The sequence below is a fragment of the Mauremys reevesii genome, linkage group 8 (genome assembly GCF_016161935.1).
Source record: "Mauremys reevesii isolate NIE-2019 linkage group 8, ASM1616193v1, whole genome shotgun sequence".
Lineage (NCBI taxonomy): Eukaryota > Metazoa > Chordata > Testudines > Geoemydidae > Mauremys > Mauremys reevesii.
The window spans coordinates 15,415,959-15,428,759 of record NC_052630.1 but is presented as its reverse complement, the minus strand read 5'-3'; the positions used below and the strand labels follow the sequence as shown (position 1 = coordinate 15,428,759).

Here is a 12,801-nt window from a genome sequence, read left to right as displayed (position 1 = left end):
AAAAAAATCAGCTAAGTATTTTCCCCTCAATTACTTAGATACTGGAGCAGTAACGTGCTGTGGTTACAGTATGTGATGAGATCCTGGAATATTCCATTCCCAATGAAGCCATGAGGTCACTGTAGGCTATGGGGAAGGCACTCTCCCTCTGTGCCTCAGTTTCTCCTTGTGTAAGAGTTTTATAACAATATTTACATATGTCACAGTGCTGGTGTGAACTTTAACCTTTGTAAAATGCTTTGAGAACTTTGGCTGAATATTTTTCTACTGAAGTGCACAGTCTTCATTTAATAACAAATATTTTTATTTTAGCAATCTTTCAAAACATACTGTTACATGGGCTTCAGATATAGAATCATTTCTGAAATATCTTTTGGTTAAACTCTATGTCTAACTTATCCACAGATCTCACACATCAATTCCAAACAAGTGTTTAAAAATCCATACCCTGGGTACTGAATAGCACATTTAGATAATGTGTTTTATAGATAATCAGGAGTAAAATCTGCAGTTGACATACTACTCAACAGCACTGCAAGATTACTTTTGAACAAATTACAAAAGCTATCAGATTTCCTACCAAGTTCTAACTCTTAAAAAGCCATAGTCAGAAAACAAGATGCTTTAGAAGAATATCAGCACGTGATAACTCGGGCATTTAAAACTGAATCTAACAAAAACTAAATTAAATTAGAAGATTATTGCAAATGGAATGGAAAGAGACAAAATGAAATCCATTCTCCATGCTTTTCTGAACTATTCCAAGTGCAATCCTACAGAATAGAACAGGTGCCAAAGTGTCTGAGTAGAAAGCTGCCTTTTAGATGTCCACAGTCACAAAGCAAATTGTAATCAAACAGAATAGCCTCCAAGAAAGCTTCTGAATTTTTTCTTGTAAAAATCATTCTACAAAACCGTGATTTATTACCAGCAGAAATAAATGAATGTAGATCGGCCTCTGATATTACTGCCATGACAATATGGCAGTGTGCAACAAAATAAGCTCTAAATAGAACTTCACACCCAAGTGTTCCTGAAAAAAAATCAAACTAAGGGTCTCAAGATTGGTCAGGCCAAAACTCTGACTCTCTATCCAGCACTCAAGATCATCCCTATGATAAGATTTGGGGTGGGAGAGAAAAAAGTAAGGAAACAGTTTCTAGCTTCCAAGAGGTATTTCTAAACAAAAGAGAAGTTCTAAAATATGCCTTGATTGGGTCTATTTTAACAAGTTCACAATCAAATTAGTTCATCCACCATTTTTGAATGAGTGAATTTTAAATTACATTTGATTTTAATTTGACATCTTGTAGATATTAAGCCAAGATCTGTTTCAGTACTGCTAAACATTAATTAGACCTCAGTGCCTGGAAAGAACAGATGAGCTCTGCAGTCATGGGCCACAATCCGACAAACACTTATGCACATGCTTAATTTTACTACTGTGACAGGGACTGACTACTCATGGTAGTGAAGTTAAGTGTGCGCATAAATGTTTGTAGGACTGAGGCCTTAGCAAAAAGATGACAATGTAGTTTAATTATTTTTTTGAGCTCAAATGTTCTTGTTTTAAAAGTTCCTTAATATAAAGTTTCCAATCTTAAAAAAATCTAATATCATTTAAAACATGCAACAAAGATGACTGCTTTAGCATTTATCCAATACTTTATTGTTATCAGTGGTCTTCTATGATTCTGTTTGTTCCATTAAAATTTAATCAGTTTTTGAAGGGTTAAATCACTAAGAAACCTTTTAACAAAAAGGATTCACAGACTGGAAAAATTACCATTGCCACTAGTTCACAACTGTATATACTCATTCAAAGGAAACTCTGATAAGTACTCAGCAACACCCGCGCTACTGGGCAGAATCTACACTGAATATGTATTTCAGTTACTGAAATACATGCTCACAACTTCTGGTGTGCTCAAGCAGAAATGCTGAACAGTCCTAGAGTGACAACATACAAGAAGCTCTAACTGCAGATAACTTACATCTGATCTTACATCTCATGCTGTTTCTATGGTAGTGTAACAAGTTCTCTGAGATTTCTAAAAGGAAAACACTGAAGTCACAGACTGCATAAGAATCAATACCGAAAGTTACAGCCTTCCAGCAAGCACAGGTAATAATAACTATGAAGGCAGTGCAGCGCAAGCTTCAGCATGGGCTAGTGAGCCAAGTACCGTATTTATCGGCATATAACACGCACTTTTTCCCCCTGAAAATAGGGGGCAAATGATGTGTGCGTGTTATACGCCGATATAACCTTAACAGGGCCGGCTCTAGGATTTCTGCCGCCCCAGGCAGAAAAGAAAAGCGCCGCCCCCTCCCCCCAGCGGCGCGGAGCGGCGCCCTAGCCCCTGCCCCACTCCCGAGCAGCGCAGCACTGCCCTAGCCCCCCCCCGGGAGGCGGCCCGCAGCTGGCTACCGGTTGGTCTGGACGGTGGGGGGTGGCCGCTGCCCCCAGGAGAGCAGCGGAACAAGCTGAGGAGCGGCCCCTCCTCTGCAGCCCGAGCAGGGCTGCGCTACCGGCTCCCGCCTTTCCGCGGTAAGCAACCCCCCCCAGGCGGAGCTGGTAGCGCGGCCCTGCCCGGGCTGCAGAGACGGGGCCGCTTCTTGGTGTGCACCCGCGGGGACAAGCCGAGGAGCGGCCTGTCCTCTGCAGCCGGGGAAGAGCTCCCGCCACTCTTCCGGTAAGCGAGCCCCCACCTCCCGAGCGGCGCGGCCCGGCCCTAGCCCCCTCCCGAGCGGCCCGGCCCGAGCTGCCTTAGCCCCCGCGCCCCTCCAGAGCGGCCCGAGACCCCGTCCTCCCTCCCTCCCCCGAGCGGCCCTGGCCCTAGCCCCTGCCCCCCTCCCGAGCGGCGTGGCCCGACCCTGCCCGAGCCCCCGTCCCCCTCCCGAGCAGCCCGGCCCGAGCCCCCCTCCCCGCGAACGGCGCGGCCCGCCCGCCGCCCCCTCCCAAGGCGCCGCCCCAAGCACCTGCTTGGTAGGCTGGTGCCTGGAGCCGGCCCTGAACCTTAAGAAGCTTCAAAGTCCTTTATTTGAAATTTAAGTTTTTTTCCTGAAATTTCCCCCTTAAAATGAAGGTGCGTGTTATACGCCTGTGCGTGTTATACGCCGATAAATACGGTATGTACCTAGGGACCATGCTGGGCTTCTACTCCCCATGCTAAAGCCAGTATTGTTACTCATGCTAGCTGGATCATTCACGGCGTCACTCTGCACAGTAAGGCACATGATGCCTCTTCACTACCCTTTAGCAAACTCAACTGAGCTAACAAGACTGAGGAAGAAACAAAAAGCACCAATACCCCTTGGAAATGTCATGCCATCAAAACTTCACCTAAATGACAACAGTACATTTATCAATCACATCCACTACTAACTGCAAGAGTTAAATAACAAGGAAATGAACAGTTGTGGACATCATAAATCTAACTGTGCCCACACAATAAAGCATTAAACAAACATGCCCTTTGCATTTATTTTCATGCTGTAGGGATTAAAACCTCACTTCAACTGGAAAACTGAATATAACCTTAAGTACAAAGCTGCTATTGATGTCTCCATAACCTTTATATTTAGTTACAACTTCTAAAGACTGCTGGATCTTCCCAGACTCTTACGTACACGTACACTGCAATAAAATGCCTGCGGCATGACCCTGGCTGGCCCAGGTCAGCTGACTACGGCTCACAGGGCTCAGGCTGCAGAGCTAAAAATTGCAGCGCAGTCATTCAGGCTTGGGCTGGAGTGCAGGCTCTGAAACCATAGGGGAGGCGGGGCCTCAGAGCCCAGTCTCCAGTTTGAGCGTCTACACTGCAATTTTCAGCTCTGCAGCCCAAACCTGAGTCAATTGACCAGGGCCCTGAGATTTGGTGCCACAGGGTTTTTGCAGCGTAGACATAACCTCATCCTGATCCTGAGCCACTCCAGAGGGTGGAGAGACCCTCAGCATAACTCAGCTTTAGAAGCCAAATTATGGCAGCTTCATGGGGCTCCCCTATGGTACACAGTGCTGCCCAAAATTTCCACTATGCTATGGCCCCATTCCCAACACATCCCTCCCACTTCAGCCTCTCTCTGGCATACCCCCTCTACGCCACATCTTATGAGGGGGTCCCTAAAAGACAGCCTGAAACTGTCTTCCGCAGTTACCCTGGCCAGCTCCTGTAAGCTACTCCAGCCCCTTTTCTCTAATGTAGAGGAGATGGAGTGGGGTTGAGGATTTCACCACAAATGACTTAAATCTATCAAAGAAATACAGCAGTCCCTGAGCCTAGTGAAAAAACAATAACCATAGAAAGCAGAATATACATTATTAGATTAATTGTTGCATCACTTTCACAGCACAAGCATATGCTATTTTTGATCAGTATCATCGCATATTTGAGCCAATCACAATGGTTAAAAATGCCAAAAGATTACCTTAAAAAAAATCAAAATCAAACACCGTTTTTATGTTTCTCTTATTGGTGAAGTGACTTAACCTCTGATCGTGCACCAAGAGAAGGCTCATGGCGGATATGGGGGCCTGCACACAGTTCTCAGTGGAGGATTGGTACTGAGAGAAAAAAAATCTGTCTTCTTTTACACTGAATTTTACCATTCATTCCTGTTGTCTTTAGGATATCTAGACAAACTCACTTTTTCTGAAACAATAACTTCCAGTTTATCGAAGAAACATACTCATAAAAACATTTTACACATGCTAGTTGTCCCATGAACTCAATGGGATTGTTTATGCGCATAAAGTTCAGCACGTGCATAAGTGTTCGCAGGAGTGGGGCTTAAATTACCATACTGTCATAATACATCTAAACCCCTCATATTTAGCCAGCCATGGACCTGCCAGTAATTCACCACTGCTATTATACAATCTGAAACCCACTGACAAATTAAAATTAAGAAAAATGTTAAAAGCAGGATTTCCACCCTCCTCTACCCTTTCATAATCCTGTAATGTAAAAATTACATGTGTGATTTCGATGTATGAGCCTGTTCTATGAGTTGCTTTCTGGGAGCACAGTTTGTCAGTTTACCAGTTCCTGAATTAAATACATCCGCTGTGGTTATTAACTCAGGGCTGTATTTCATGTCATAGTCACAAGTGACTGATCCTTATTCACTTATTCATTACAATACATAGCAACATGGGATAAAATTGATTTAAATTTGACATCTTCAGTGTTAGAAAATGATTCTCCTCATCCTTTCTACACTACAGCTAAATCTCAGCTGTGCATCTTTATTTTCATAGCATACACTTTTGGAGCAAGACAGACTACAGCATACCAATCAATCCAATAACATATTCTTTAAGAGAAGAAAAGAAGAATTGAGAAACTAAGATTTTTTTCCCCTTTCCTGCATGTCCCTTAGGGTCCCGCACTCCAATTACATTTACTCTCAAAGATTCTGTATTGTGACAGCCTTTTCATGGTACCTTCCATTTTCTGATGCTCCTTTTGGAGCAGGGACAATCTTTCTAATCTGTAAAGTACCAGGAAAATTACAGCACTATAGTAACAACAACCACCCTGTTATGTGCATGGTTAAGAGATTAATAGGGCCTGGCAAAATGACAGCTTTGATTTCCTTACAGAGACTCTGTAATGTCATTCTTATCAGTCAGAGGGGTAACTAAAGAGTAATACAATATTCTCCTTCTAGGGAGCAGTATGCTTCCTCCACATATACCCCTCTGGGCTCAGGACCATAAAACCAGAACTTGAATCCTTCTGTAACATAGGCTATGACTTCACTACGGGGGGAGGGATAGCTCAGTGGTTTGAGCATTAGCCTGCTAAACCCAGGGTTGTGAGTTCAATCCCTGAGGAGGCCATTTGGGGCAAAAATTGGTCCTGCTAGTGAAGGCAGGGGGCTGGACTCAATGACCTTTTGCGGTCCCTTCCAGTTCTAGGAGATTGGTATATCTCCAATTATTACTATTACTTTACTTTAGAAACACCGCACCAGCACAGAGGCAGAACTACATACTGTGCCACTACAGCACTTCCATGTAGACACCCACTACAGAGATATAAGGGGTTCTCCAATTGCTGTAGTTAAGCCACTTCCCTTCGGCTTGCATCCGAAGAAGTGGGTGTTCACCCACGAAAGCTCATGCTACAAAACATCTGTTAGTCTATAAGGTGCCACAGGATTCTTTGCTGCTTCTACAGAACCAGACTAACACTGCTACCCCTCTGATACTTCCCTGAAAGACAATAGCTAAGTTGATGGAAGAATTCTTCTGTCAACCTAGCGCTACCTAAACCAGGGCTAGGTTGGCTTAACTATGTCACTCACGGGTGTGGATATTTCAAACCTTTGAGCGACGTAGCTAGGTCGACCTAACTTTTTAGTGTAGAACTGGCCACACTCTGGCTATATCTACACTACGGGTGCTACAACTGCACAGTTATGATGCTGTAGCTGTGCTGCAGCATCTCCATAGTGTAGACGCTTCCTACAGTGACAGAAGGGGTTTTTCAATTGCTGTGTGTAATCCACCTCCCTGATTCTTCCATCAGCCTAGAAGTATCTACAGTATGGTGCTTCTTCACATCCCTGAGCCTCGTACCTATGTTGATCTGAATTTTAAGTGTAGACCAGGCTTCCGACTCTCAGAGGCGTCGTACAGATTAATGTTTAAATACTTTGAGATCCTGAGATAGAAGGTACTACAGAAGTGTGAATATTAGCGTAAGAAGTTTGGGATGGGGGGAGTAAAGCTTTTTTAAATATCTGAGACCAAAAAAATATGACTGAAAACTTTCTTAATGGTGAAAACACCTAAAATCTCTCTCTCTATATATAATATATTAAAAGACTAAATAGACTCATAGACTTTAAGGTCAGTAGGGACCACTATGATCATCTAGTCTGACCTCCTGCACAATGCAGGCCACAGAATCTCACACATCCACTTCAATAACAAACCCCTAACCTATGTCTGAGTTACTGAAGTCCTCAAATTGTGGTCTGAAGACCTCAAGCTGCAGAGAATCCTCCTGCAAGTGACCTGTGCCCCATGCTGCAGAGGAAGGCGAAAAACCTCCAGGGCCTCTGCCAATCTGCCCTGGAGGAAAATTCCTTCCCTACCCCAAATATGGCGATCAGTTAAACCCTGAGCATGTGGGCAAGACTCACCAGCCAGCACCCAGGAAAGAATTCTCTGTAGTAACTCAGATCCCATCCCATCTAACATCCCATCACAGACCACTGAGCATACTTACCTGCTGATAATCAAAGATCAGTTGCCAAATTAATTGCCAAAATTAGGCTATCCCATCATACCATCCCCTCCATAAACTTATCAAGCTTAGTCTTAAAGCCAGATATGTCTTTTGCCCCCACTACTCCCCTTGGAAGGCTGTTCCAGAACTTCACTCCTCTAATGGTTAGAAACCTTCGTCTAATTTCAAGTCTAAACTTCCTAGTGCCCAGTTTATATCCATTTGTTCTTGTGTCTACATTGGTACTAAGCTTAAATAATTCCTCTCCCTCCCTAATATTTATCCCTCTGATATATTTATAAAGAGCAATCATATCCCCGCCTCAACCTTCTTTTGGTTAGGCTAAACAAGCCAAGCTCTTTGAGTCTCCTTTCATAAGACAGGTTTTCCATTCCTCGGATCATCCTAGTAGCCTGCCTCTGAACCTGTTCCAGTTTGAATTCATCTTTCCTAAACATGGGAGACCAGAACTGCACACAGTATTCCAGATGAGGTCTCAGAGCTTTATCTAGCTTTTAGACATGCATAAAAAACCCTAACCTCTGAGTTGAGAATAATCATGAAAAATTTAATCCCAATGGGAAATCGTTTTGAAAGTTTAAAGAGACTGAAAAGAGAAAGTGCCGTTATGGTTTACTATCTATAACTTATTATAGTGTCACTGCTATGACACTGTAATAAGTAGTAGATAGTAAATATTTCATACAAATTCATTCTTTCCTTAAAAATCTAATATGTTTTTCACTGCCCATACTGTTAGTTTACTTTCTGCACTTCACTCAGCTAGAACAATTAAGACCTGTCAGTTTACCTTTCTAGTTCTGATGCATGAGCACAATGCTGAAATATTTGAATTACAAATGCAGGAGAAAGTGCTTTATTTTGAATTTAAACAATTTTAATCAGAAATATTGTAATGACATCAAAACTATTAATTTAATTTGGAGTTGGGTAATTTTCAATACCCACACACGGGAAACCTATATTTTGGAGACTATTTCACATAGGCATTTTAAACAACAAAACAAAATTTAAAAAATTTTCATAAGGAAACCTTCCAGCAAGCTCAAGCAAACCCCTGAGTCTGCACTACATATAAGAACAGGAAGAGAAGATAAATACTGTGTGAAACCAAAACTGAAACTAGGAACGAAAACTATATACAGAATCAAAAGATTTTTGTAATGCTTTTATACTGATCATAATTATTCTCCTTTGTTCAGTCTGCAGCCAATGGACAATTTAATGCCAGTCTACTGAGAAGGCTTCATTGACACTGTGGTTTTCCACCCTCCTGAGTTACCTAGAGTCATGCCTAGTGACACCAACACATCAGTCTGCAGCCAATGGACAATTTAATGCCAGTCTACTGAGAACTTCCATTTGATCCATCACAGAATAGGCACCAACCACTGTGCGGCTGCTCGACTCACGCCCATCTTCCCATGCAGTGCTCAAGTGGCATGCAAAACACTATTCTGACCCTCTATGCTTGGATGAGTTTAATGTCACATACATTCAATTATCTCACCTAACTTCCCACAATTAGAGATTTTAGTTTAGAACTCTTCTATCCAATTTGACCTATTATGGAGACCTATTATGGAGAAGGTGCTTTAACCTGTCAGTGACGGTGAAAAGTCCAAAACACCCAAATAAATGTTACATCCTTGGTTTAGTTTACACCTGACTGAAGATCACTTAACTATTAATCAGCACCAAGTAAATTCATCCCATTAAATCATACTGATGCTAACACAGGATTCTGCTAGACTAAGACACATCAGATCTCCCTCCTACCCTCCCAAATTCCACTTGCACACTCCACCGAGCAATACTGTATGTTCATTCAATGCCACCAGGCGCAGTGAAGCCCCATCTGTGTACGTTGTGATCACACTGATGAGCAAGACCTAGATGATTTTGTTCAGGTTTTCATGCCCGCTTGGCCAGGCTGCATTAGGGCCAGCACTTCTGTTCCGGGAGGCTGCTGTCTAGTTCTTCCCCCAGCCTGTAATTTTCAGGTGTGTCCTGGGCTCTCGGCCAAGGCACCGGCATTGACTTTTGGAAGGGGGCGGTTACAATCCGTACGGTAGTTTTCCTTGGAGGGTCTCCCAAGCCCGGGCTCTCGGCTGCCCTCCCACAGGGCTGTAAGGGGCAGGGAGGGGTTCAGGCGGGTGGCAGCGGTGTGTCGCCCTGGGTGCTCGCAGCCCCACGCCCAGGGCAGGGGCGGCAGATTCTCGCAGCCCCTAGACCCGCGGCTCGGGGTGCCCGGCAGGGCCCCGGGGGGCGGGCCTGGCTGGGGGAGTCACCCTCCCTCTGCTCCCCGCCCCGGTTCCCCACCGCGACCGCTCCCTCTCTCGGCCGGGGCGGGGGGATCGGCTCTCCCTGGAGCCCCACAATCCCCGCCGTGCGGCCTAGAAAGCCGCGGCGCTCGCGTACCCGCCCTGCCGGGCCTCACCTGCTGGTATCGGCCGCTGCTGGGCTCGGCGGCCGCCGCCGCCGCCATGGCGCTGGAGAGGGAGTGGCAGGCGGAGAGAGGAGACCGGGCGGAGGCCCCGCGGGGCTGGCTGGGGTCGGAGAGTCCCGACACAGGTCGGGGCGGCTCTGGAAGTGGCGCGGCTCCGCTCAGCCACCTCTGCCGGCCTCCCACACTCAATGGGCGCCGCCCGCCCCTGCTACTCCCGCTGCTGCTGCTGCTGCTGCTGCTGGAGGCGGAGGTTCGCAAGCGCAGCGCTGCCGGGTCACTGGCTGCTGCCTGCTCAGCGCCAACCACTTCCCTTCCCCCGCCGCCGCTGCCGCCCTCCCTCTGCTGTCACACTCCTGCCTCCCCGTGCTGCCGCCTCGCCTGGCTCACTCCTGAGCCCGCCCCGGGGGCATCCCGCACACCTGCCTCAGCCACCATTCAGCTCGAGACTGATTGGGTTTAATAGGTAGAAATGGTAACGACGGGGCATTCCCAGGTTCCCACCTTCCTAAGGGCCGGGAGTATGGACCCTGCCCTCCTCTTCTGAAATTGGGGCCTTGCACTGTCTGACAGCCTGGTGTCATGTCCTACTACATCCACCCTAGGGCCGGATCCTACTAACCCATTCCAAGCCTTAGCATTTCCCATTTTTTTAACAACTGGCTGACCACCGCTTATGGAATTTGGACTAGCTAAATTCATCCCTATTAAATCTTTAGGCTGATGCTGTCCTGATTAACCAGCACTCATTACCATTCACTACAGCATCTTGGAGAAAAGGATCATATCTTTTCATGTCTTTGTACAGAAATTATCACAATGGGTGCTTCAGTGGGAATGAACAGAACAGTAACCATCAAGAGATCCATCATTCCCTGTCGTCCACTTCCAGCTTCTGGCAAACAGAGGGTTGGGACACTCAGAGAATGTTGCATCCCTGTCCATTCTGGCTAATGGCCATTGATGGACCTATCCTTCTGGAACTTATTTAGTTCTTTTTTAAACTCTGTTATAATGTTGGCCTTCACAACATCTCCTGGCATAAAGATCCACAGGTTGACTCTTGTTGTGTGAAGAAGTACTTCCTTTGTGTGTTTTAAACCTGCTGCCTATTAATTTCACTGGGTGACTCCTCACTTTTGTTATGTGAAGGAGTAAATAACACTTCCTTATTCACTTTCTCCACATCAGTCAAGATTTTCTAGACCTCTATCATATCCCCCCGTTAGTCATCTCTTTTCCAAGCTGAAAAATCCCAGTCTTTTTCATTTTTCCTCATATGGAAGTTGTTCCATACTCCAAATCATTTTTGTTGCCCTTCTCCGTACCTTTTCCAATTCCAATATTTTTGGGGGGATAGGGTGACCAGATCTGCACAAAGTATTCAAGATGTGGGTGTATCACAGATTTACATAGAGGCATTATGATATCTTCTGTCCCATTAGCTATCCCTTTCCTAATGCTTTCTGACAATCTATTAACTTTTTTGACTGACACTGCACATTGAGCAGATGTTTTCAGAGAACTATCCACGACTCCAAGATTTTTCTTGAGTGGTAACAGCTAATTTAGACCCCATCATTTTGTATGTATAGTTGGGATTAGGTTTTCCAATGTGCATTACTTTGCATTTATCAACACTGAATTTCATCTACCATTTTGTTGCCCAGTCTCCCAGTTTTGTGAGATCTCTTTGTAACTCTTCTCAGTCTGCTTTGGACTTAACTGTCTTGAGTAATTTTGTATCATCTGCAAATTTTGCCACCTCACTGTTTACCCCTTTTTTCAGATCATTTATGAGTATGTTGAACAGAACTGGTTCCAGTATAGACCCCTGGGGGACACCACTAATTATCTCTCTCCATTCTGAAACCTGACCATTTATTCCTACCCTTTGTTTCCTATCTTTTAACCCATTACTGATCCATGAGAAGACCCTCCCTCTTATCCCATGACTGCTTAGAGCCTTTGGTGAGGGACCTTGTCAAAGGCTTTCTGAAAGTCTAAGTACACTATAACTAGGGCCAGTGCAACCACTAGGCAAACCAGGCAGTCGCCTAGGGTGCCAAGTGGTTGGGGGTGCCAAAAAGCGGTGCCCTGGCTTGGCAGGGAGGAGCCACCTTCCGGAGGCACCGAAGAGCCAGAGTATTGGCTTGTGGGGGCTGCGAGCCCCAGCCATGGAGGAGCCGGCGTGGCGCAGGGGGGGCAGCAGCCTTGCAAAGGCGGCAGTGCCGCTAGCGGGGAGCAGCCACGCCCCCCACCCCTCCTGCCCAGGGTGCGACCCGGCACCCCCCCGGGGGCTCCTACAGGCTGCAGCAGATGCATGCGGGTGCTGGCACCCATGCACCCCCTGGCTCCTCTCTCACTGCACTCAGGCTCTGCAGCTCCCAGGCATGTGAGCCACCCTGCTCCTGCTCCGGGAGGGGCAGCAGCAGCTCACACTCCCGGGAGCCGCAGAGTCTGAGCGCGGCGAGGAGGGAACCAGGGGGGCGCATGGGGGCTGGCACATAAATGCATATTTAGGGTTCTTCAATAACTTGATATCCCATCACATTGCATTTTTGGCCTTTTGTGTTTTGTGTTTGAAAAGCAGATTCTGTGTTCACCATTGAAAATCTTGGTTACATTCCAGAACAATGGTACAGAATTCAGAAGAAGCCCTAGATTATAGCTTATCATGCAAGATGGGAATATTCTTCAGATTTCAGATTAAAAAAAAGACCAATTACATGGTTGAGAAGTAAATATAAAGTATTTAATGTGTTTATACAAAGTGAGTTTGTTTATATTTGGACCATCACGTTTCAAAAAAAGTCTTGTTTTCCTAACTTTAATATTGTTAAAAATTCACAAAGAAAGAAAATGACTTTGAAAGTTGAGTATGGAAAAACAACCTTTTTTTTTTCCTTCATTTTTTTTCGCGCCCTTTTCTGCTTTTTAGGTACAGTTACTCAAATATTTGCACAGCATATTTTGAAAGTCAAATGAAAAACAACGAACTCATATCAACTAAGCCACCAAGTAGTTCGGTTTCCAGAGGATGGGGAGAGAGAAATACATTTTTTATCTAAGAGCCTAGTTTTTCATGAA

The 12,801-nt window shown here is 45.3% G+C and overlaps 1 protein-coding gene across 1 annotated transcript in view; it reads right to left on the bottom strand.

Annotated features, from left to right (window-relative positions):
- The window catches only part of NDFIP1 (Nedd4 family interacting protein 1), a 30,995-nt gene extending 20,924 nt beyond the window's left edge, over positions 1-10,071 (bottom strand). Inside the window, exon 1 of the mRNA XM_039485862.1 lies at positions 9,706-10,071. Within this exon, the coding sequence (XP_039341796.1) occupies positions 9,706-9,753 (48 nt within the window). The 5' untranslated portion in view covers positions 9,754-10,071. The remainder of the gene's footprint in view (positions 1-9,705) is intronic.
- Positions 10,072-12,801: the final 2,730 nt, after the last annotated feature.